At 54.2% G+C, this 24,662-nt stretch overlaps 1 protein-coding gene across 2 annotated transcripts in view; it reads right to left on the reverse strand.

Annotated features, from left to right (window-relative positions):
* Positions 1-22,916, reverse strand: part of DAB2IP (DAB2 interacting protein) — a 183,842-nt gene extending 160,926 nt beyond the window's left edge. The window contains exon 1 of one of the 2 annotated variants that reach the window (XM_074330947.2): positions 22,505-22,916. In XM_074330947.2, the coding sequence (XP_074187048.2) occupies positions 22,505-22,544 (40 nt within the window). In that variant the 5' untranslated portion in view covers positions 22,545-22,916. Of the gene's footprint in view, positions 1-1,054; positions 1,296-22,504 lie in introns of those variants that run through there. The other variant, XM_088793318.1, reaches the window with a different exon arrangement.
* Between the last annotated feature and the right edge of the window lie 1,746 nt (positions 22,917-24,662).

Below are 24,662 nucleotides of genomic sequence, written 5' to 3' on the forward strand. Positions count from 1 at the left end.
CTGGGTGCTCCAGCTCCCGGGCTTCTCTGGCCACCCAGCCCGCCCAGCCCTGCCAATCCGCAGGCCCAGCCAACCGCAGCTCCGCCCGCCCCGCCGGCACAGAGCGGAGGTCGGGAGGGGAGGGGCGGGGGCGCACCTGTTTGACCAATCCACCCCAGTACTGCAACCCCGCGGGGCGGGACTGGCAGGGCGGACCCCCTCGGCTCCCGGCACACGCCTCTTGTCCCCGCTTTGGTTCAGGACTTAAGACGGGCCACACACACCCTCCTTTCCACCCCCGATCTAGGCCAGGCCACACGCCCCTCCGCCCCCACTCTCCAAGCCCCGGCCCCGCCGGGTACAGCGCATCGGTTGTCTCAGCTAGCCCGCCCAGGGCCTCTGTGCCAGCCGGACAGCGCTCTTCACCAGGCCCTGAGGATTTCAAAGATAATACCCCGGCTTTCGCCTGGAGGCTCTCGGGGCACGCGACTGAGGAGTGGACCGAGACTCTACCTTGCTCACCCCTCTAACAGTCTACATCGCCCTCTCCTCCAAGGATTTTCACAGTCTGCTGACCCCTTAAACTTTGCTGTGGGCCCCTGCCTCCATCTCTGAAAGCAGGGGCCGAGAACTGATGCTAGGTGCAGAGATTTGGGAGATAATGGGGGGTGACGAGGAAGGCACCTTCCCACCAACATAAATTCTCGAGGACTTCATCTGGGTTGGAGTAAATGTCTCCAGAATGCTTGCGATCCGCTTTAAAGGGTTCCCCAACTTCTCTTGGGGTCACAACAAATATTAAACCTTGACGATTTTATTGTCCCATTTTCCAGATAGGAAGACTGAGGCCAAAGGGAGATGATCGCTTCTCGGACCCTGGTGGTGAGACTGCAACTTTTCAAACTAAAGGTAAGTGAACAGAGAACACCTGGCTCTTCTCCACAAGCCCTGCGCGGATGCTTGGGGTCTCCTCCACCTCGCCCCCCGCTGCGGACCTGGGGTGGGGAAGGAGAAAGAGGCCCCAGCAAGTGCCTGGGAAGAGCGATGGACACGCCCGCAGGCGGCCCGGCCTTACCTCCGCAGCAAATTGTGTCCTCGCAGAGCACGCCGGCGGGAGGCCCCAGCAGGGGCAGGGAGGCCCAGGCGAGCGCGCGGGAGGCCGCGCCGCCGGCTCCCATCCCGGACGGCCTCGGCGGCGCCTCGGCCCGCGGACCTGCCACCCTTCGCGGCACCTGTGGAGACAGCGCTGTGCCTGCGGACACGGCCTCGGGGGTGGGACGTGAGCCAAGCCCGGGGTGGGGCCGTGCGGGGCTGCCCGGGCTTCTCAGGCTGTCGCGGCTCGGACTCCCACAGTCGCGGCCCCGGCTACCGGCGGGCTCAGTTCGCACTGGGCAGGGCGCTATTTTTAGCGAGAGCTGCTCTCCCAGTTGGACAGACAGAACCAGTTAATTTGGCCGCTGGGGAAGGGCTTGCACCTGGAGCTCCCCGGAACAGCAGCCGCAGCTCTACTGAAAGCTGATCCCTTCGCATTCCTGCCTTGCGAGGCGGGAGGGCGGGAGGGCGGGAGGACGCCTGTAATTCCTGGGGGAAGCCAGCATCCTCTCTGAAGGCAGCGCCTGGGCCCCAAGTGCACGCCCAGCATGGGGCTCTTTAAATTGACTCTGAAACCCCACCAGACTTCCTCCTGCTGACCCCAGGCCTCAAACCACTTCCCACAAAATGCGCACTGCAGGTCCCACCCTCCCTACTGGTCTCCAGCACCGGGAAGAGGCCCCCAGACATGGGGTCTAGACCCTAGCACCAACAAAAGCTGACACGCACACATTGCTCAGGAGCTCCTGGTTGAAATAAGGAAGGAAGGAGTGAAAATCATAGTCCAGATGAGTGGGTGGGTCAAGTACAGCCTGGGCAGTATTACTAGCATGGATGCAGAAGGTCGCTTTGAAATCCTGCAGAACCCCGAATCCTACACTTTCTGGCTGTGTGACCTCGGCAAGTTATCTCACCTCTGTGACTCAGTTTCTTCTTCTGCATTAGAAGCCCAAGAGACAGAGTGTGAGAAAGTCTTTGTAAATAAAAGCATGACGTGGATGTTCATGTAATGAGGGATGACGAAAAGGGTGCAAAGATGAATAAGACACGGGTCTTCTGTCTGGCCCTTCTAATTCAGGAGAGGAGGTTCTGACGGCCTAAAAAGGTACAATGAGACTGGATGATATTAGCTCAAGGATAGATAGATAGACAGATAGGCCAAGGGACTAGAATAGAGGCTGCAGAAATAGACCCACACATGTGTGGAAACCTGATACATGGCAAGAGGTGAGGCTGCAGTTCACTGGGGAAAGGGTGGACTGTGCTACAAACAGTGATTTATAGAGCAATTGGCTGTTCATATTGGGAAAAAAATTGAGATGGAATCCCTACCTCACGCCGTGCATAAAAAAATCAATTCCAGGGGCCGGCCCGGTGGCTCAGGCGGTTAGAGCTCCATGCTCCTAACTCCGAAGGCTGTCGGTTCGATTCCCACATGGGCCAGTGGGCTCTCAACCACAAGGTTGCCAGTTCAATTCCTCGAGTCCTGCAAGGGATGGTGGGCTCCACCCCCTGCAACTAAGATTGAACAGGGCACCTTGAGCTGAGCTGCCTCCCGGATGGCTCAGTTGTTGGTTGGAGCATGGGCTCTCAACCACAAGGTTGCCAGTTCAATTCCTCGAATCCCGCAAGGGATGGTGGGCAGCACCCCCTGCAACTAAAATTGAACAGGGCACCTTGAGCTGAGCTGCCGCTGAGCTCCCGGATGGCTCAGTTGGTTGGAGCGCGTCCTCTCAACCACAAGGTTGCCGGTTCGACTCCCGCAAGGGACGGTGGGCTGTGCCCCCTGCAACTAGCAACGGCAACTGGATCTGGAGCTGAGCTGTGCCCTCCACAACTAAGACTGAAAGGACAACAACTTGAAGCTGAACGGCACCCTCCACAACTAAGATTGAAAGAATAACAACTTGACTTGGAAAAAAAAGTCCTGGAAGTACACACTGTTCCCCAATAAAGTCCTGTTAAAAAAAAAAAAAAAAATCAATTCCAGGTGGATTAAAGACTTACATGCTAAAAATATTTCTTGTAATACGGAAAGATTTCTTAAAGACCTTTGTGTCTTTAGGCATAAGCTATTAAGAAAAATATCGATGCATTTAATAAAGTATAAAACCCTTGTTTATCAAAGCAACATATTGGGGACACAATATCCAAAATATACAAAGATCTTCTACAAATCAATTTCAAAAGAAACAAGAGATAATTGGGCAAACTATATGAACAGATAACTTGAAGAAGGGGAAACATGAATGACCAATAAGTGCATGAAAAGATATTGTCTCACTCGGAATAAGGGAAATGCAAAATACAACCCCAGTAAAGAGCCGTTTCATACCTGTGAGATTGGAGATCAGCAAAGACGTAGGGATAGCAGAGAGAACTCTCATACACCGCTGGCAGGAGGGGAAATGGGTACCACTACTCTGGAAAACAATTTGACAGCATCTACCGTAGACGTGTCGCAGATGCATGCACCCCAGCGACCCAGAGACTTGTCTTCTGGGATAAGCCTACAGAACCTCTTGCTCATTGCAGCAGTTTTAACCCAGTAAAGAGTCTGAACAGCCTCAATGCCCATCAGGGAAGAATCATGAACAGACTGTGGAGCCCTCAGTGAAATTCTATACTGCAGTGAAAATAAACGACTAGAGCTCCCTTATGAACTAGTACATGAGGGGTGGGGAGCAAGTTGCAGAAAATCAAATAGTATGATGTATAATTCATATAGATCTTTAAAATGTGCAAAACAAAATGATGCCATGTAATGCTAAGAATGCACATACATGGTAAAAGTATAAAGAAACTCAGAGGAATGATAGATAAATACACCATTCCGGGAAGAGTTTCTCTCTGGGGGGAGGGAGCTACAATGGATGATGGGAGGGGCTTTAGTCATATTGGTAAGGTTTATTTCTTGACCTGGGCTGTAGGTATACAGATGTTTTCTTCATAACTTTCTTTTTAAGGGACAGAACAAGCATGATAAGAATCCACGTGAAATCCAGTCCTGCTTTTGAACTTTAGTTTTCTTATTTTAATAATGTGGTCATGGTGGCTGTGACGTGCTCAGCACAAAGCCCCTGGCTCGTGGTGAAGTGCTCAGTAAACTATATGAACATGAGGGGCCTGCTCCCGTCTCACACCCTCGTCCCAGCCAGCTGAAGCCCCCACACCCAAGCACCACCATGCAGCCAGTGCTCCTAAGCCCCCACCTCTGTCATACCTTCATGCCTTCCCATAAACTGTTTATTCTTCCTGGCATTCCTGTCCTTCGTCTCTGCCAGGCAAGGGCCTGTGTCTCCTATTATGATCCAGAGCAGCCATTTCAGCCTGTGGGAAGCCCCTGGGAGCTCTTCACCGGCTCTCCCAGACAGAGGGTTCCCACAGTGGCCGCCCACCCCACGGTCTGTGCTTATCGCATTGTGGATTGTTGTTGCACCTGGTTATGGAGCTGTCTCCTCCCTGAGCAGACTGTGAGCTCCTCTAGGTCACACACCTTGTCTGAGCCACTAGTGCTGCCCCACCACCTGCATAAAGCCTGGCCCCAGAAGGTTTGTTGAATGAATAAAGGGCTGAGTGGACCTAAATACTCAAGAATAAAAGGGGCCATGCCAAACTCTCAAAAGGAAAGCAATCTCACATACAGATCTTCACTGAGTGTTCTTGGGAGGTGCTGTGACCTTTGGGGTCAGAGAGACCGGGGTTCACATCCAGGATGAGCCACTTGCCAGCTCTGTGCCCTGGGGCATGCTGTATCCTTCTGTGCCTCAGTTTCTTTGTCTGCACAACCGGGATGTGACTGGGGCTTGTTGCAAGGGGTTCTCATGAGGATTCAGTGAGATAATAGAGGCAAAATGCATGGCCCCATTTTTGGAACAGGTAGTAATTATGTGACTATTGGCTAAGAGGAAGACGTTTACGGGGAGGCTGAAGGAACCCTTTTGCGTTCCTATGAAAGTGGGAGGCTGAAAAACAATGTCAGAGGGTGTTCTCCAATTCTGAACAAAAGCACGCGCCTGGAGGCTGGCCCAGAAGATGGAAGGGTCAGAAATTATGGTCCTGGGGCTCCTCCCTCCTGTCCTTTGTCCTACCCCTGGGCGAGGGGCTGTGCAATATTTCAGAACCACAGATCCTCCTCCCTGTCTCCCCACATCCACTCTGGCCCCCTTCAATCTGTTCTCACACGTAGTCCAGAGATCCCAATCTGGACCCATCTTTTCTTTGCCAGCTTCCATTTGTAGGGGTGACAGAGCCTGCGGCACCTTCCCCAGGGATGCGTCTGAGACGATTTACCAAATGCATCGTCTGCACTATATATGCAAAATCCACATATGTCCACTTGTTGGGAGCTTCCATCACGACAACATAGAGGATGGCAAATGGCTTATGGTCCAGACTCTACAAGATGAATTGGCCAGTGTTAGATGTTGTACAAGCAAATACGTCAAGTCACCAGGGCTACATGGTCACTGGAAAAGAGCACTCTGCGCTTCACGAGTTCAGAGATTTTCTGAACTAATGAGCTGAACCTCTTTGATCCAGCTCGCACTGGACAAGGTAATATTATCCCGGTGACATGGACATTAGGCCCTTCGTCCCATGCAAATGGCCATGCAAGGCAGGAACCTCACTCAGCCTAAAGTCTGCTATTTCAGTGCTTTCTCAGAAAGGTCACCAATGACCTTCTTGGTCATGCCAAAGGATACCTTTTCCATCTTTTTCTCTCCCGAACTCTTGGCTATACTTCACCCCCTGGACACTCTCTGATCTTTTCCAACTCTCCATCCTCTCCCAGTTTTTCTCCTAGTTCTCTGGTCCTCTCCTTGGCTCCCTCATTTTATTCTACTGGGCTACAAAAGCTGGAGTTTGCGATGGTCTGTGTCCCTCTTATCCTTCCAGACTCTCTGCACAGACAACTTCAACTGCATCCAGTCCGAGGGCTTAAACCGCTGTCCTTATGCCGGTGAGTCCCAAATGTTTATTTCCAGCCCAGTCCAGGCACCGTCTATTGTCTCTTGCTGGGACTTTAGTAAGAACTGAGCTGGCTCCCTACATCCAGCTGGGCCCTCTCCTTGTTGGTCTCTTTCTATGGCTTCCATGAGGTTTTCAAAGAACAGATTCAATCATATCATCCCACCCCAGTTTAGAAGCTTTCAATGGCTTCTTATTGTCTTCATGTGGCCTAGCAGGCCCCATGCGGTCTGGCCCCTGCCCACCTCTCCCGCCTGGCTTCTTGCCATCTCCCCCCTTCTGTCTGCCTTCATCCAGCTTCCAGGTCCCCAGTTATGCAAAGCTTCTTCCCATTACACAACCTGTGCACACCAGCTTGCCCTCTCCGAAACACTTTCCTCCATCCCTCTGCCCAGTTCACTTCTTCCCATGGCAGTTTAGGTGTCAAGACCCCACGAAAGCCTTCCCTGGCCTTGCGTGGCATGATCACTGGACCATTGTGTTGCCCTCCCGGGGCTGGATGTCCCTAAAGACAGGGATCATGCCTGGTTTCATTCATTGCTGCACCTCTTCCCACCCCCAGCAAATGCCTTGGCACATAGTAGATGCTCAATGAATGTTGAACGAGTGAATGAATCTGTGTCTGCTTGTACACCTCCAGGGCTCAGCTGCTCATCATCGTTGGACACTGTTAATTACCAGAAATTTCTACATCTATGTACAAATACATAGACATGTGCACAAATGTGAGTGTTCTGCCCGGTGCTCTGAGTGTTCTCTCACTTAATTCTCACTACCAACTCTGAGGTGATTCTGTCATTAATTTCCACTTGACAGGGGAGGAAACGGAGGCTGAGAGTTTAAGCAATTTGCAGAACATCACACAGCATGTAAACGGCGGAGCCTGTACTCAAACCCAAGTCTGTTTGGCTCCAAATCCTGGACTCTATAACTGTACCACACTACTGTATTCATGCACACAATGTTGCATCTTCGTGCCAACTGACCAGTTGCTTTATCTCTTATTGGGGTGGTGGGCCCTCACTTGATGATGGAAGTGAGATTCAAAACCACATGAACCAAGGCATCATATGATGAAGACCCCGGCCCACAGGAACCACAGGCAGGGGTGACGTGAATAGAGAGGGAGAGAAGGTAGCAGAGAAAGCTCTGATCCAGTGTTCGTGTGCAAGGCAGTGAGGGTTACATAGAATCAGCGGTAGAAATGTGCAAACCTTGCTCCTGGCTGAGGTGGTTGAGAATTAAATACCCAGAAAGAATGTGGCTGGAGTCAGACTCTACGAATGGAGGAAGGACCAGGAGAGAGTGGCATGAGGGTGGCTCTGCTTCCCAGGGCTGGCCTGTTTTGAGGGGCACAGCCCTACCCGAGTATAATCAGTCCCGGGTGCTTTGCTTCTGCCTCTCCATTCTCTCTCACACCCACCCCTTCTGTCCCTGGATTCCCCAAGTGCCAAAGTCAATGTCGACAGGGACCCCTCTGTGCCAGACTCTGGGCTTGGTGTTGGGGACACAGATAAACAGAACAGTGAGTTGCTCACTTGTGCAGGAGAGAGACAGTCAGGGCCCATGGTGCACCCCCGGGGCTCATGGGGTGGCTGTGGGGGCCCTGATGGCAGCCTGGGCCAGTGGGCTGGAGTGGTGGCTCCAGGAAAGTCTTCCAAGGAGATGACCTCTGAGTGTCTTAAAGGAGCAGAGAGAGAACCTACCTCACCAGGCAGAAAGGAACAAGTCCATGCAAAAGCCTGGCTGTGTGAAATGGCCCAGTGTGCTCAGGATGGCAATCAAGCAGCTGTAAGAGGTGGGGCAGGAAGAGAGGCTGGGTCGGTCAGCAGGGGCCCTGCATAGCGCTCAGGAACAGAGCTGGGACATTGGGGGATCTACTAGGAGACCTTAAGCAGGGGAGGGATAGTTGTGCTTGAGTTTTACAAAAATGCCTTCATCTGGAGGAGGAAGGTGGATTTAAAGGACACAGACTGGAGGCTAACAGAGGAGAGGGGTAACTGGGAGCGAGGAAGGGAGGACAGACAGCCCCCCAGAGGGGCTTGGTCAGAAGGAAAAGAAGAGATCGGGTGGTTGCCAGAGGGGAATATTTTGGGTTGGGGGTGGTGGTGGACACTGTGACATGCACCCCAGGCCCCCCCCTTCAAGAATACAGGACCTACTCCCCCACATTTAGGGAGGCTGCTTCAAGATGGCCCTCAGCTATCAGCCCTCTTCGGGGGTGCCCACCGCACCTGAGGTGACATGTCTCTAGGGGTGTCCCACATCCAGTGACTGAGCATTCCAGGGCCCCTGCCCCTGCTCATACGTAGGGTGGGCTGAGGGCTGCACTGAGACTGCTTGGCAGCTCAGCTTCTCCTTCGGCCTGACCCTGCTTCCCGCCCTTCCACAGTCCGTCACAAACCTTCTCCTTAACACGGTTAAGAGCCTACTTCCCGGGGAACCCACCCTGTGACAGGAAGCATGGGAAGCACTTGCTATGTGTCCTGACCCAGGAGGGAATGGAGCTGCCAGTGAGCGAGGTGAGCAATACTCAAGGGAATGACCAATTTCTTAGTATAAGTGCATCCCATGCAATTGTCAGGACATACTTCTACTCAAAAATTATCCACCATTTACTTTATCACATTCTGACCCCCTCCCTGCTCGCCACCTACGAGTGGGTTCCCCACACTGCAGCCCACGTACTTCTCAGACTCCATCTCTCCCTTGCAGTGGCTCCCCACTCTACAAGTCCTCAGTTGTTCATTCGAGGCCCTCTATTGTCTGATCTTCAGCCACCATCCCAACCCCAACTCCCTTCCCCTCACACCCCCCTTTAATCTTCTGCCTCTGGGTTTTTGCTCAGTGGTGTCCTCTGCCTACAGTGCCTTCCTCTATGTCTATGCTTCCAGGAAAGGCCCCAGGCCCCCTGGGTGGATGGAACTGTCATCTCCACTGATTAGAAGTGGTAACACCTCGGGCAAGTCATCGCACGTCTCTGAGTCTCCATTTCCTTGTCTCTGAAATGGGCACGATACTGCCTGTCTCAGGTTGCTGAGGAGATGAGACCATGTTCAGAAAGCACCAGACACTTTCAAACGCTTGATACTACCCCTGCCTGTGCCTAGGTCCGTGCCTTGTACCCAGTGGACACAAATTCACGTTCATTGAATTGACCCAACTCCAAGGTCCTGAGCTTTTATAGTTTGACTTGCATCTTGGAATTATCATGCCCAATAGTGGAACTTAGACAAATTCAATTTCCTATATTAATATGATCTGAAAAGAGATGAATAATGAAGCCACTGCAACTCTGATTACCTAACAGGTTTCTCTCCTAGTGGATGAGGGACCAAACAGGCTCCCCAGAAAGGGCCGTTTTGGAACCAAACATGGTGCCCAGCCCTTCCAGTTGGAAGCAGGTAATACCCGCCACACATGTTTATCTCAAGCCCTCCCAATCCCAGACCACAAAAGGTGATTTCTTATAACCATTAGCATAATTACCCAACTGCAACACTATAGAGAAGTGATTAGATGAGCCTGTGATTTTTGCACAGTTATTCGTCTCAAGTAAGTCACCTGAAGTTCATCTGCCATCAGGATTCATGGCTGCATTCTGTAATCGTAGGGAATTATTTTGCTAATAACAGAGGTACCTTGATCTAATTTAGTTTTAATGCCAGGAGGTACCCTCCCAGAACAATCAGCTCCAGAGCCATTCCAATTGCCAGGTTTGTTACACATTCTGGAGAGAAGATTCAATTCAAGGAGGCTGAAGTTACTTCTTTATCACCCAAAGTCATCTAGGGGCGAAATGGAATCCTACACTGCGTTTGCAGAAAAATGCAGGGAGAGGCCCAGCGATAGCGAGCTGATGGGGTGGGGGGCGGCGAGCAGGGTACAACTGGAAGACATCACCAATGGGTGAGGACCTGTCTGCGTTAGGACCACAAGGCATTCCCTGGGAGAACCCTAAATTTTCTTCCATTTAGTCATTATCTCATGCATTCCTTTATTCCACTTTTGGAGTTTCTCCTTGGCAAGACCTAGTCTCCACTGTTATTTGGGTACAAATATTGATAACAAACACTTATACAACCCTATTCTAGGCATTTTACACATGTTAACTCATTATATCCCCTGAAGCAGAGGAGGGAGTGTTCTATTATCCCCCATTTTACAGATGGGAAAGACGAGGCAGAGAGGTTAAGAAACTTGCCTCAAGTCACACAGCTAGTAAGGGGTGTAGCTGGAATGTGAACCTTAGACCATGAACTTCCTCAAGTTCATAGGCAAGGAGGAATCCTGAACCTACCAGGATGTTTCAACCCCTACTCTGTGCTTTCATTTACCTTTTACAACTACTCTGGGATGGGGGTGTTGTTAGCCCCACTTTATCAAGGAAGATTCTGAGTCTCAAGAGAGGGTTGATTTGGCCAAGGCCAACACAGTGAGTAAATGGAGGAGTTGGGAATTTGAACCCTGAGATTCAGGTGCTGTACCTGCCTTGGCTAAAACCAGGAAGTCTGTGCGGTGTCTATGAACAGTTTGGGAAGCAGGCTGCGTATAATGTAGTTAAACTAAGTGCCACCCAGTTCTGCTCTTCCCTTCCCGTTTTGGGGCAGTTCCTCTTGCCACCCCCACCCCTTGCGCCAGAAACCAAGTGTCCTTTGTTGTCATTCCATGTTACCAAACCACCTACTTTCAGATTCCTATCATTCACTCATATGTTTGTGCCTGCAGCAGAGGGCTGCGTGGGTCAGTGCAAGGGCCAGGAGGCCCACGTGGCTCTGCCACGCCTTCCTTTCCAGGCCTTGGTCTTCCTGTCTGTGCAAGAAGGAGGTGGGTTAGACCAGTGCTTTTTAAACTGACACAGAACCCTCATTTCAAAGGAAAAATTTCAAGCAAGCCCAGCGTTTACATAGGATAAAACTGAGCTTGCTCTGGGCAGAGTTGTGTTGGGGGAAGGGGGGAGTCTCCCCTACTAGGCAACTTCTGGGCATCTGCTTGCCACCCCAGGACTCCTCCGACACAGATGGAAAACCACTGGCCTGGACAGAGTGGTGCCCTCAGGACAGAGACTGTTGCATCCAACACACCAGGCGCCCACTCACTGAGGCTGGGGAGGCTTCCTGGAGGCAGTGATGACCAAGGGGCACCAGTGCATGAGTAGGAATTAGCCCAGTTTGGGGGGATTGCAAGTGGGAGGAGGCAGCATTCCAGGGTCAGAAGAGAGGGGTGGAAAACCATGGAGGCCTGTGGAGGCCAAGTGTTTGAGGTGCTATCAGTTACTCGGTCTGGCCGAAGCACAGGGGTGGGGGGCCATGGCAAGTGGGGTGAGATAAGTGTCCTTGAAGGGCTGTCCGAGAACTGTGGGCTTGATCCGGAGGGTCATGGGAGCCAGCGGAGGTTTTAAGCAGGGGAAGTGGTGAGTCCAGACATGTGTTTTAGAAGATCATCTGACTGAACAGGGTCGGGGGTGGGGAGATGGTGAAAATGGGGCTTCCCCTTGTCACCTGTCCAGCCCTCACACTCCCTCAGCACTCTCCACAAAGCCCGGGATCCCTCTGAGGCTCAGCATGTGGACAGAAGGGAAGAAAGGCTTTGGGCGCCAGCCTGGAAGGCAACCTCTGACCCCTTTGCCTCCAGGACCTCTGGTCAGGATGAATTTGAAACTCCATCCCACTGGCTGGGATGCTTTCATTTCAGGGCCCCTAAAAAGGGCTTGTTGTGAGCAGGAACACAGGTAGGTTAGCTTCCCCACTCCCTTCCAGCACCTTCTGTCCAAATCCCTGGCTCAGACAAGCGCCTGCCCCAGCCTTACAGCCCCTCTTGGCCCTGGATCACTGCCCAAGGCCACCCCCCCACCCCATGCTGAGGTGGGGGAGGGAGGCTCCAACCCCAAACACAAGCTCTTTTGTTCCACCCCTCCACTCAGCCCTCAGCCCTGCATCTGAGTTGGTGGAGGTTTTCCTGGCACTCAGGTCAGCTGAGGGATGTGGCCTGATGTGGGCCTGAGGTGCTGGGGACAAAGGCTGGGACAGGCCATTTCAGGCTGCAGCTCCGGGCCCTGTCTCTCCCCGGCTCAAATCCCTCCCGTGGCTCTTGCTTACTCTAGGGCAGTGGTTCTTAACCGGAGCAACTTTATCCCCCGGGGGAACATGTTGCAATATCTGGAGATATTTTGGGTTGTCACAACTTGGGCTGGGGAGGAAGGCCCGTTGCTATTGGCATCCCGTGGGCAGAGGCCAGGGCTGCTGCGAAACACCCTTCGGTGCACATGACGGCCCCCCATGACGAAGAATGAGCCAGCCCTAAACGTCAGGAGGGTCAAGGTTGAGCCACCCTGCCTGAGAGTAAAGCCCCCGGACCCCATGACTTCATCTGCCTAGTCAGCCTTCTGGGAAGTGACCCCCATGCTTCTGGCTGGACACTCCCGCCTCTGCACCTTTGCTCCCTCTGTTTCCTTTGATGGGGCTCCTGCTGCCTGCTGCCCTACACTTACCCGAAGCTCATTTCTCTCCAACCCTTCTGCTTGCCTGGAACCGCCTCCCCTGCTGCCCCCTCCCAGAGCCATCTCTGATCCCTGATTGGCACCTGCCAGCTTTGAGTCTTAGTTTGCACATCTATGCAGTGAGTGGGCGAGTTGTGTGGAGTCCCAGGCCCTTGTAGCTCTGACACATTCCCCACTGCCTCTCCCTGGCCCAGGACAAGGCACCTGGGGCACTCAGTGCAGATGCAGACTCAGAGCTGGCTTTGGAGCCAGCAGAACTGGGGTTCAAATCTGGACTCTGCCACTTCCTGGCAGTGGGACCAGGGGAAAATCAGAAGGCGTCTCTGTACCTCAGTTTCCTCCTCTGTGAAATGGGCTAGGTTTTTCAGGGAGAGCTCTGTGAGCTGTGTAATTTCCCTTTCCTCCCTGGTTCCTTCACCGCCAGGCTGGTTTATCTCCTCTGATGAGCACGGCCCTGCCGCCTGTCCCCTTGGGGCCAAGAGGAGGCATATTGGAGTTTTCTTCCTACACTCCTGAGAAGATAAGCTTGCACTAGGCTCCGAGGCCCTGCTCCAGGAAAGCAGAGGCTGAGGCCGGTGAGCAGTGAGCCAGGGAGTACTGCTGCCTTCTTGGCGCTCACCCTTCTTGGCCTCTCTCCCTGATGCACTCTCCCCAGCCTCCTCCTGCCCTGGGCTAGGTTTCTCCAGAGGTGAGCAGCCACCCAGACTAAGCTGAACTGGCTCAGGGGAGGGGGCACTGTGTTGAATAGAGGTGTGGTTTGGGGTCTTAGGAATTCTGGGGAGACAGAACAACCTGTCTCCCCCCTTAGAACTAGGCATGGCTCCCTAGGCGCAGGATAAAACCCAAGCCCCTGACCCTGACCCTGCTAACCTCTCCAGGCACCTCCTCCCAACCCATTTGGATTTGGGGGTCCAGTGCCACTGAATTGCTCAAGGTTCCCAGTGGGCCACTCTGGTTCTCCACCCCAGACCTGTTCCCTTTGCCTGCTCACTGCCTCCTTCCACCAGACCAAGCCCTGGTTATCTTGAAGCCCAGCATCCCCCTCTTCCTAGAGGCTTCCCTGCCCTGGGCTGTCATTGTAGCTTCTGGCAACTGTCCTGAGCTCTTCCCTGAGGATAGGGACCCAGCCTGTGTTTCCTGGGCCTCCAGGACCTGGCAGGAGCTAGCCCAGAGGAAGTGCTCAGCAGGGAGCCTGGAGGCCCTGAGGGGGTGAGGTGTAGAGGAAGGGACAGAGCCCTGGAAGGTGGTCCGCAGGCAGGTGGACGGCTGGGGATACAGAGCCTGGAGAGGGACTGTCCTCAGTGGGGAGTTGAAGGAAAGGTGAGAAGTGGAGCACAAATGGCAGTGGGAGCTCAAGCCTCTTTCCTCTGTTGCATCCCCAAGTCTGTTTGACTCAATGAGGAAAGGAGCTCCTAAGGAAGCGGAGGGGGCAGGGCTGTGATGAGGGCAGTCCCAGCAGGAGGGAGGCAGAGAGGCAGAGATGGAGCAGTAGACAGTGGGTACTGGCCATCCCTCCAAGCTGTCAGAGGCCCAGTCGGGGAGGAGAGTCCCGGAAGAGAGGGTACAGCCACCCCTGCTTCACCCACCACAGAGCTGGCTAAAGGAGAGACTAAAGGTTCTCAGAGCAGACACCCTCTTAGGTACCCTGGCTTCCGGGCCATAAAGTTGGCACAGCCACTTGGTCAAGGACAGTCTCACCAGGAGAGAAGGATCTCTGCCCCACTCTGTCCCCCCTGGGGAGGACACCAGGAGGGAAACCAGGGACAGGCCTGGGACGGCCCAGAGGGCTCCTGAGTGGGGCCCTGACCCTGCCAACCACGGGCTTCAGGAGGCCAGAGCCCACCCCCAGCCCCTCCCTCCTGACCTGTCTGGCTACCTTCTAGTTCCACCTCACACTGTGGTTTTAGGTCCCCTCCCTCCACTGTCACCTCTGACAGCTGCAGCTCTCCACTCTTCAGTTCCTAACATTTCCCCATTAGCAAAGGCAGGACAAGGCCATTTATCTGAGATTTGGATTGAGGGAGAGAGAGAGAGAGAGAGAGAGAGAGAGAGAGAGAGAGAGAGAGAGAGAGAGAGGAAGAGAGAGACCTGGGCAGATGTGGGGTGGGGGCTGGGGGACAGGCATGCTCTTGCAGGAAGCTGGATCCCTTGAGCTGGCTTTTCTGGAGCACAGACCCACTGGTTCTGGAGCAGTCTGTGGAACAGGGGTGGCAGTGTGGGGCCCTCATGAGTACACACACACACACACACACACACACACACCACTGGGATGTAGGTCATGGGCTGGAGTGCCTCGGGCAGGCAGGGACAGTGAGTACCCAGCCATCCAGACACACTTCCAGATTGGACAGAAACGCATCCTTCCCTCCGCCTGCCTCTCTCCACTGCTTGTTTGTGTCAATCTGACCCAAAGACTCTCTAGGTTGCTGTTTAATTTCCCCCAGAATCCCACTGGCTGAGAATGCTCTGTGCAGGGTTTCTTCTCTGTGCATGTCAGTCCCTATGTGGGGTAATGTGGAGTCTACAAGAGATGGAGGCCCCACCTAGAAGACGTCCAAGGCATAGCCCATGAGAGGTCCTAGGACAGGAGGCACTAATGACTCAGAGGGTACAGGCAAGGAGAGAACAGAGCAGCCTCAGCCCGGCCAGTCATGGCTGGCTTCCTGGGGGAGGTGGCAGGACCTTACTGGGCAGTTGAGAGAAGGCTTCAAAAGCTTAGGAAAAACAGTGGTCCTGATGCAGCTGGGAAGGCCCCAGACGTTCCCATCCTCCACCCTGGAATAAGGGCCTCTCTAGAGGTCACATCAAGAGGGACCATCACAGACTCTTCTACCAAAAAACCCTGATGGCCCTGCAGTCCCCTTAGAAAAAGCAAGCCCCGGATATCACTCCACCTCCCATCCAGAATCTGCTCTTTTCATCTGCCCTCTCCGTGTAGACACCAACATCCCCTGCCAGGTCACCGTGACCGCTTTCCTCACCCCACCCCACCTCAGCCTCCAAGGTTTCAGTCTGGCTCTTGGAGCAGCTCACAGCCCAGAGGTGGAGACAGGTACCTGGGGAAGTCAGGGAAGACTTCCTAGAGGAGGTGACTCCTGAACTGAGACTTCAGGATGAACAGGAGTGGCCAGGTTGGGGGTAGGAGTAGTAGGGAGAACTGAGATGGGGGAGTGTTCCAGGCAGGGCAACAGCAAGTACAAAGATGAGGGAGGAGAGAAAAGATGGTACATTCAAGGCAGAGATTGAATAACGGGGGAGTGGAGAGAAAGAGGGGTGTGGCTGGAGACAAGCCTGGAAGCATCATCCAGTGGTCAGATGATGGACCACCTTGAGGCTGTGTTAGTGAGGTTAGGCTTTATCCTGCTGCAGTGGGGTGCTCTGTAGGACTTTAGGATGCCTGTGAGTGGCTCCCTTTGACTGTACATGGAGGATGAGTTCGGGGTGTGGGTGGAGATGGGGAGCCCTGGGAAAGGGCTAGGAGTCATGGTGAGAGCAGGGAGACGGAGAGTTGGGGCAGATCTCAGGACCACTTAGACAGAATGGACATTGAGTGGTTCTGGTTCCTCCTCTCTCGGGGCCCCATCTTCCCGTTCTGTAATGGGGGATGGACAGGAGGACCCTGGAAGACCCTCTCCCTTCAGCCTAAGAGTGGGAGCCCTTTGAGGTGGCTAGTACTGTCCCCACCCCTCTGATGGTGTTGAGGCTCGGAGAGCCATGGGCGCGGGCCCAGGGAGGTAGAGCAGAACGGACGCCCTGGCCGGTGCTGTATGTGAGATGTACCGTTCAGGAGGGAGCCCACCAGAGGCCTGCGGAGAAGACTAGGGTGAAATGGCTTTGCTTTCTAAACAGCAGGATCTCCTCAATGAGCCTCTCTCTCCTTCTCCCAGCAGGAGCCCCTCTCTCTGGGGGACACCAGCGCCTCTCTCCTGAGCTTTCTCTTCCAGGCCCAGGGACTGCCCTCCCACTCTCCCTGGGCATCACTTCCTGGCTTTCTTGTGAAGCCAGCTGCTCAGGCTTGGGTGCATAAATGATTTAAGCCCCTCCCCCGCTGGCCTCATTGTTCTTCTTTATTGGACTAGTCTCCTAATTTAGCCTCTTCCCAGAGTCCCGTGGGGCAAGAAGGGGGGTTCCACCACTCAACCACCTGCCCAGCTGGAGAAGGTTAGAGGCCTAGCGTGGCGGGCCAGCAGGACTGAGGCTCCCCTGGGCTGAGGATTGGGGGCCAGGATAGCCAGGGGTAGGGGGACAGCCCAGAGTGGTGGCCAGAAGCAGAGGAATCTGGGAGTCCTGGCTTTCAATCAGGAGTGCCCCCACTAGCTTGTGGCCTTGCGCCCTTCTAGGCCTCAGTTGTTTCATCTGAGTAATAGGGTTGTTCCCCCCTCTGTGAAGGGTCACTTAGCACAGAGCCGGGCATGTAGCGAGAGCTCAGTAAACGGGGTCCCCGCTCTGCCTCTCTGGGCTCATTTCTTCACCTGTGAAAGGACCTCATGTGGGAAGTATGCCTTCTATTCCTTCAGGCTCTTGAGGACCAGCCAGCTGGACCAAGGCAGACCCCTAGAGTGAGATTAAAGGAACCTAAATTTGGCATTCCTTCCCCACTCTAGCTCAGTCAGGCTGGCATCATTACCTCAACTTCACAGACAGGGAAACTGAGGCTTGCTGAGAGCCCAGGACTTTGCCCAGAGCCTGTTAATTTAGCAGAGCCAGGAGGAGGCCCCAGGCTCTCATCCCTGAGAGGCAGGGCAATCTGAACAGCGCCCATGTCCCAGCACTCCAGCCACAGTCACAGGCTCAGAGAAGGACCTAGTGGGCACTGGTTCAAAGCACAGGCTCCGGGGCAGGACACACCTACATGACTCTCAGCTTGGTCCTTCACTAGCGAGGTGACTTTGGATGAGTCACTCAGCCTCTCTGAACTTGTTTCCTCATCTCCAACATGAGAACGATAACACCAACCTCCCAGCCTGGGTTGGTGGAAGGGGGACGTGGGATGAAGAATGGGACGCACGTGGCCAGGCACATGCTGTTATTTTATGATTGTTTTCTATTTGTCACCAGCCGAGGCAAACCCGTTTGGTGACATCTTCAGCTTCTACCCCCCTCACAGGAAGGGCCAAGGAATGGTGACATCAGGCCTCCTGACAGCTTCCAGCTCAAAATAGCCCTCTCTTTAGACTGACCCTATCCCATTACAGCTGTTTCTGTGCTCGCTGTTTCCAGCTGAGATGACGCCTTTGGTTGTGGCTTCTGCCACGTTGTGCTCATCCCTTGAACTCCTCCAACAAACCCTCCCGGGGAGGCAGGCTTTTTCATGGGCAAATGAGGGGCCTCCAGGTGGCAGTTCTGCCACAGTGAAGCATTCAGTGTGCCGCAAAATAAAGATCCTGGGCACTGGACCGACGTGGGTTAGAATCACTGACCTCACTGTATGATCTTGGCCACCACTTAATTCCCTGGGCCTCAGTGTTCTCATCTGAAAAATGGAGCCAATAACAACCCACCATGTTTGTTGTGAAGACTCAAGCAGATAAGGTACATAAAGGACCTTGCATGGCATCTCACCTGCAGTGGGCACCCAGTAAATACTACTGGTTATTATACCTGCAGCACTTGGAAGTTTACAGAATCACCTCCATCTGCCCCACTGTAGGGCCCCCAACTGGGGCAAGTGTCCTTGCTGGTTAACATCAGGAAGAAATAAGCTTTTGGGCTGCCCATTCTGCCCCTAGGATTTCCAAAACAGCCCCTTCTGGAGTGTGTATCTGGGCTTCTGTCTGAGCCCAACTCCCTGCTCTATGAATCACAGACTTCCCCCAACAGGTGTCCAGCCACACACAGTTTTACCCCACCACTGCTCTGGAGCCCCAGCACAACCAAGGAAGCAAGCAGGACAGGCCTGAGTAGGCCCATTTTTCAGAGAAGGAAACTGAGGCTGAGCGAGGAGAAAGGACTAGGCTCACAGGGAGGGAAGAGGGTGCCAAGTGCTGACTCGGATTTAGAATCTTAGATAGTCAGAGCTAGAACATTCAGAAGTATGGAGGACAGCACTCTCCCCTGACAGCCGAGGAAACAAAAGCTCAGATGCCTGAGGGCATGGGGCAAATTAGCAGCAGGATCCAGCTGGTGCCATTCACTCATTCACTCCTTCCTTCCTTCCTTCCTTCCTTCCTTCCTTCCTTCCTTCCTTCCTTCCTTCCTTCCTTCCTTCTTTGATCTAGTGAATGTGCATTGAGCACCTTCTCAGGGCCAAGTGCTATGCAGGGGATACAGTGGCAAACAAGATGCAGCCTTAAGGATTGTGTGGTCTTAAGTGGGAGTCAGGCCAGCGACCAGGTGATAAAAACACACCCTGGCTGGGGAGGCACCAAGAGCTGCTGGCAGTGCACGGGTGGGACGTGGCAACTTCGAAGTGGAGGATGGCAGGACCCTGTGAGAACCCAAGAGAGAACGTTCTGCTGAGTGAGTTTCTCCCTCATCTGGCCCAGTGTCAGGCCTCCCTCTCATCCCCTTCCTTGGCAATCAGAAAGACAGGAAGGAGGTGCTTCTCTGAGCTGGACTCTTCATGCAGCTCTGAGAGGCCCAGGCCAATGAGGGTCCGTCAGACCTCGTCTGACCCTTATCCCAATTTACACATGGGGAACTGAGGCCCATCCACAAAGCGCTCTGCTGGGGTTCGTGCGCAGTCTCTGAGCTCCCTTCTTCCCCTTGCCTTCCTGCCTCTGCTTGTTGTATAAAAGAAATCCCTGCCCCTGTGTTTGCCACTCCCCCTAGCTGTGCTAGCCCTCACTAGCCTTGCTCTCAGGGTCTGTCACCTCAGGACCACCCAATGGGGCGCTGCTCGGCTCTGTCTGCTAAAACACCATGTATATGGCTTGGGTCTCCAGAACATCAGTCAGTGGCTGGGGATGTGGCCAAAATCCTTTCAGCCTCTGAGCACCTGGTGAATGGAACCAGAGCTCAGGATATCCAGCAGATGGAAGAGAATTTTGCTTGGCTTGAATCAGGGAGGGGGGTCCAGGGCCCTGCGCCCAGCTCTGCCTCTCCCAACCCTGTCCTTACCGAGGCTCCTGAGCCCCCAAGGAATTCAGCTCGCCAAGCCCTGACCAAAAGCATCACTCTCACTAGAACTCTCTGAAGTTCTCCAGCCTCCGTGCCTTTGTACCTGCTGTTCTCTCTGCTTAGATTGCCTTTCCTCACCTCTCTGCCTGGGCCAACTGAATTCATCCACTCACTCATTCAACAAGTATTTGTTGGATGCTTACTACACGCCAGACAGAGAGCTATGCTCTGGGGATAACAGCTGTCAGAGAGCTTGGCGATTGGTAAGGGCTACAGGGCTTCACACACACACACACACACACACACACACACACACACACACACACGTCATGAAAATGAGAACAGGTCCTACAAAGGAAAAGAGAAACAGAGTGAGATCTAATTGGATGGATTAGGGAAGCAGAGTCTAGGGAATTCTTCTCTGAGATGACTTTTCAGTTGCATTTGAGAGGAGGAGGAGTTGGAGTTAGCTTAGTGAGGAGTGAGAGGCACAGTGTTCCAGGCAAAGCAACCAAATGTGCAAAGACCCCGGGGTGATAGCTGGTTTGGTTGAGTGTGAAGAAGGCTGGGTGAGGAAGGATCAGATCATGCAGGGAGGCAGAAGCAGCAGACCTTGGTAAGGGACCATGTGGGTAGCAGGAAGAGGGAGGTGTCCAAGAGGAGCCAGAAAAAGAGACTATGCAATAGGTGGGAGACAAGCATGCAAGTGGCCTATCCCAGAAGTCAGGTGAAGAAACTATTTCACGAAGAGTCCTCTACTTCCTTAGTGGAGGAGTCACCTCCCCCAGGAAGTCTTCCTGGACTCCACATGTGATGGTAGGGGTTCCATAGTGCCCTGGCCTCCCTCACCAGAGCGTTTATCTCTCTCCCAGACTAGCCTAGGAATATCACAAAGGCAGAGACGGTTTGACTTGGTTCTCCAACCCCAAAACTTAGTCCAGGACCTGAAAGTAGTAGTTGTTAAATGAATGAATGTAGAACCAGGGCTCAGAGAGCAAGTGACTCTTAGGCCACAGTTTTCCTTTGCTGCCCTGGTGCTACACAGCCCCTTCAGCTTTGGACCTCCAAGGTAAGCGAAAGCCAAACCCCTCTCGGCTAAATCTGGGATGATTCCCAAGGAGAGCCTGGGCTCTCCTCCATTCCTGCCTAACAATTCCTGTGGTCCCCTCTCTCCCTTTGCCGCTTTCTCCTGGTTCCCAGGCACCTTACTGACTGACCAGTTTCCAGAAGGCCAGCAACAGGATCCCGCAGCAGGTGAAGACAAGGGGTTGTGTGTGCACGGGGCCCTTCCATCAGGGTGAGGCAGCCACAGTCTCCAGGCAGCAGCCTTGCCCTGCCCAGAGCCTGCCACAAGCCAACCCTGAGTGACAGCAAGTCGGATTCGTGGGTTCCTGAGACACTGCTGGGTTCCAGGTGGGGAGATGGAGCCCCGGGAACCTTGCTGGGCCATGGGTTGCTCCCCCAGGCAAGGGTCTGTGCTCTCCGTAAGGCAGCATCCAGGTGTCTCTGTGCCAAGCTTCAGGGGATACCTCTGGAGGCAGGCAGCCTGTCACACACCCAGGCTGTCTGCCCTCGCTTCCCCCAAGGAACTCATCACTCTAAATGCAGTCTCGTATCATTTCTCTGTCTCCCATTCAAGGCTGGGAGCTCTTCCAAGGCCTCTTCCTCTCTCTCTCTTCTTCTCTCCCTCCCTCTCTTTCCCTCTTTCTTCCTCCTAAGAAGCACAAACTATTTCTTAGGCTTGAGCTCTTCATTTCCACACCCCTGACCCTGACACACAGCTTGGCACATAGGGGTCACTCAGCTGCGTCCACTGGCCGCCCAGCTGCCCAAAGATGCCAGGTCCACGGGCAGGGCCTCACCAAGCTCTCCTGAGGGTTATAGCTCCAAACGTGGCAAAGGGCCCCTCTCCCTGGAAAGCACTGAGCTCCTACAGGAGGAAGGAAATTTGGCCTTGAATCTGTGCCCGGAGGCCAGGACTGCCTGGCGTGGGGAGGAGGCGGGGAGAACTCAGTTTTCTTAGCAAAGCACTGTGGTCCCAGGAGGACCTGGGCTCCCAAAAGGCTGATCCAGGCTGGAGTGAGGCCACCTCTCAATTGGACCTCCCCTCTGAGGCCAACAGGGCCTGCTCCCTACTGAGCCCTAAAACCTGCTGCCCCCACACCCTGCCTCACTCCCTCAGCCACACTCTTGTCCTCCTGCTTCCCTACTTTGCGCTGCCCAGAGATACCCAGAGTGCACCTAGCCCAGGGGGCAGCAGCCTGGCCCGGCTGAGCAATCGGATCTTTGTTACCTGCACCCACGGGAGCCCCAAGCCTGCAGGAACTGCCACAGCCAAGTCATTCTGAGACTTACAAGTCCCTGTCCTGGGTTCTCAGCAAGGGCTCTGTCCCAAGCAGCTTTCCCCCAACAATCTGCCCAGGGTTTCCAGTCACAGCCCCTGGGGCCCTGCAAAGCGGAGAGCGCTTTCAGCCTGGCTTTAATTACAGGCAACGTTCCTGTTGCTGGCCCATCTATATTTATCTGCAGGATCTCACTAATTAAATTCCCCACAGCACCCGGCAGGCCTGGGGAGGGGACAGCGAGTGAGGCAGACAAGCAGGGGGGCTACAAACTTCCTTCCTTTCCTTCTTGGCCAAGAGCAAAACAGAAGCAGCCGGTACTCCCCCCAACCCCCACCAACCCTGCCAGTGCCCAGAGTCCGAAGGGCTGCCCAAGGCTCCACTTGGGAGCCTGCAGCCTTGTGCCCCTAACCCCGGATGCCAAGACCCGACAGTGCCCAGCTGCCTCCCCGCCTCCCCACTTCAACTCAGATTCCTGCAGCAAGCAGAGAAAAGTCTGCCTGAGCAGCCCTGAGCAGCGGCTGAATCCCCAACTCTGCCACTTTGCCAGCGCCCTTCTTACCGTAAGAGTCGTCTTGGTCCAGGAGAGAGTCGGGCTCCATGGCGTATGGGCCCCCAGCCCCTGGCCCCACCTGATTTATGAACCGAGGCTGTCTCCATGAGCGTCTGGGTTTCTCCTTTTGTATTCCATCTGGCGGCTTTTCCAACTAGATGACTGGGTACTCCTGCAAGCAGGCCCCTTTCCAGCCCTCGCCTTCATACAGTACATTTAAAGTAGCAGTAACCTCTTTTTCCTCCCCCTGCAGCCAGTCTGGAAACATTAGAAGGGACTGAGGCAGTGAGATGTCTAAAATAGGAAGACGCCGGGGACGATTGGCCGGGCTGCCCGCGACGCTGGCTGCGGGGATCTGGCCCAGCTGTGCAGATGGGAAAGCTAAGAGGTGAGGCTGAGCTAGGGCTTAGCATCTGGAAGCTGGCTCTGGAGCCACGGGGGTCTGTGGGAATGGGGGGAGGCCAATCCACCGTGGGAGGGGATAGGGGTCTGCTCTGTTCACCACCCAGCACCCAAACCCCAGGGGCTTCTCCCAGGGCCTGCTGGAACCTCCCACTCAAATCTGTTCTACAGACATTTCCTGCAGTGTGGGGGATGCAGAAATTGACTCATCCATCCATTCAGTTAGTCACTAAGTGTTTTTTGAGCATCTTCTCCGTGCTAGACACTGGGCCAGGTGCTCAGTTTGCAGCAGGGAGGTAGTCTTGCCTCATGGAGCTCACAGGTAAACAGGTCACTGCAATGCAGTGTGTGTGGTAAGTGCTGTGTGAGCACAGAGAAGGGCTGCCTCATCTGGCTGAGAGAGGTGGTCAAGGAAGGCTTCCTGGAGGAATGGGCACCTAACCTGAGGCCTACAGGATGAGTAGGAGTTAGGTGAAGGAGGAGGGAGCAAGGGGGAAAGGTGTGCCAGATGGAGGGAGTGGCCTGTGCAAAAGCCTCAAGTTGAGATGGTACAGGGGGCATTAAGTTCCAAGTGGTTGGAGCAATGGCTGAGGGAGTTGGTGCAGAGAGATGGGACCAAGGAGGCCAGCAGGAGAGGATCACGCAGGGCCACTCAGGGACGTCCTCAGGCCTGACCCTAAGGATAATTCATGGAGTGACATATTCCAAGTTGTCCTTTAAAAAGACCTCTCTGCTACTGGAACAACAGAAATAGCTGTGACACTGGTACCACTCATTATGCAGCCACCAGAGCTGGGCACTGTTCTGAGTGTGGCCCCACACTGTCTCACGCACTCCTCAGTGATTCCTCTAGTAGAAACTCTGGCTATCTTATTTTACCGATGAGAACAAGGCCGCTTAGAGAGGTAAAGTGACTTGTGCAAGGCTTGTGAGTAGCCTCCAGGGCAAGCCTGGACCCCAGAGAGGTGACAGCCTTGGTGCTGGGTGACGGGGCGGGGGAAGGGAGATAAAGATGCATTAGATAGATTCAGAGTACAGAACAGGGCCCTATGCTTGGAGAAGAAGGAGTGTGTCATTTGGGCCCAATCAGGGAAGGCTGCCTGAATGAGGAGGCATGTGAACTGGGCAGAGAGAAGAGAGCTGAGCAGGGGAAGATGAGGCATCCCAGGCAGAGGGAAGGGCACAAACAAAAGCATGGAGGCAGGAAGGTCGCACTTAATGACAAGTGACTGGGAGAATGTCAGGGGAGATGCGCTAGCTGGGGTTGGAGCAAGAAGGACCTAAATGACAGCCTAGGAGTGTGGGTTTGGTTCAGGGGCGACATAGAGCCTCGACAGGCATTTGTTGCACAGAATGGCCTCCTTATGCTGAGCCAGAGGGGCCATCAAAAGGAGGGAGTTGGGAGACAGAGAGATAAGCCAGGAGGATGGCCGGAAGTCCCAGACCAGGGTGGCAGGGAGGGAAATACCCAGGTGCTCCCAGAGCAGCCAGTGGCTGCTACTGTGTTGGCCCAGACTTGGGGAAGCTCCTTTTGTCACCTTTCATCTCTCCCTACCTCTTGAATGACAGAGATCCCAGCTCCCAACCTCCCACTGCCTTAATTACAGGGAGGCCAGGCCCTACCCAGGCAGCTGCAGGCACCAGGTTCCCTGGTCTCCTACTCAGTGGGGCGGGGAGCAGGCTGCAGTGAAGGGAAGGGGTCTAGGAGTTGGGGTTTGGCCCACCTCTGCAGGGTCCCCGGGTTACTGGGGGCTCTGGGGCCCAT

Source organism: Rhinolophus sinicus, chromosome 16 (genome assembly GCF_057876585.1).
Source record: "Rhinolophus sinicus isolate RSI-liver-muscle chromosome 16, RSI-T2T, whole genome shotgun sequence".
Classification (NCBI taxonomy): domain Eukaryota; kingdom Metazoa; phylum Chordata; class Mammalia; order Chiroptera; family Rhinolophidae; genus Rhinolophus; species Rhinolophus sinicus.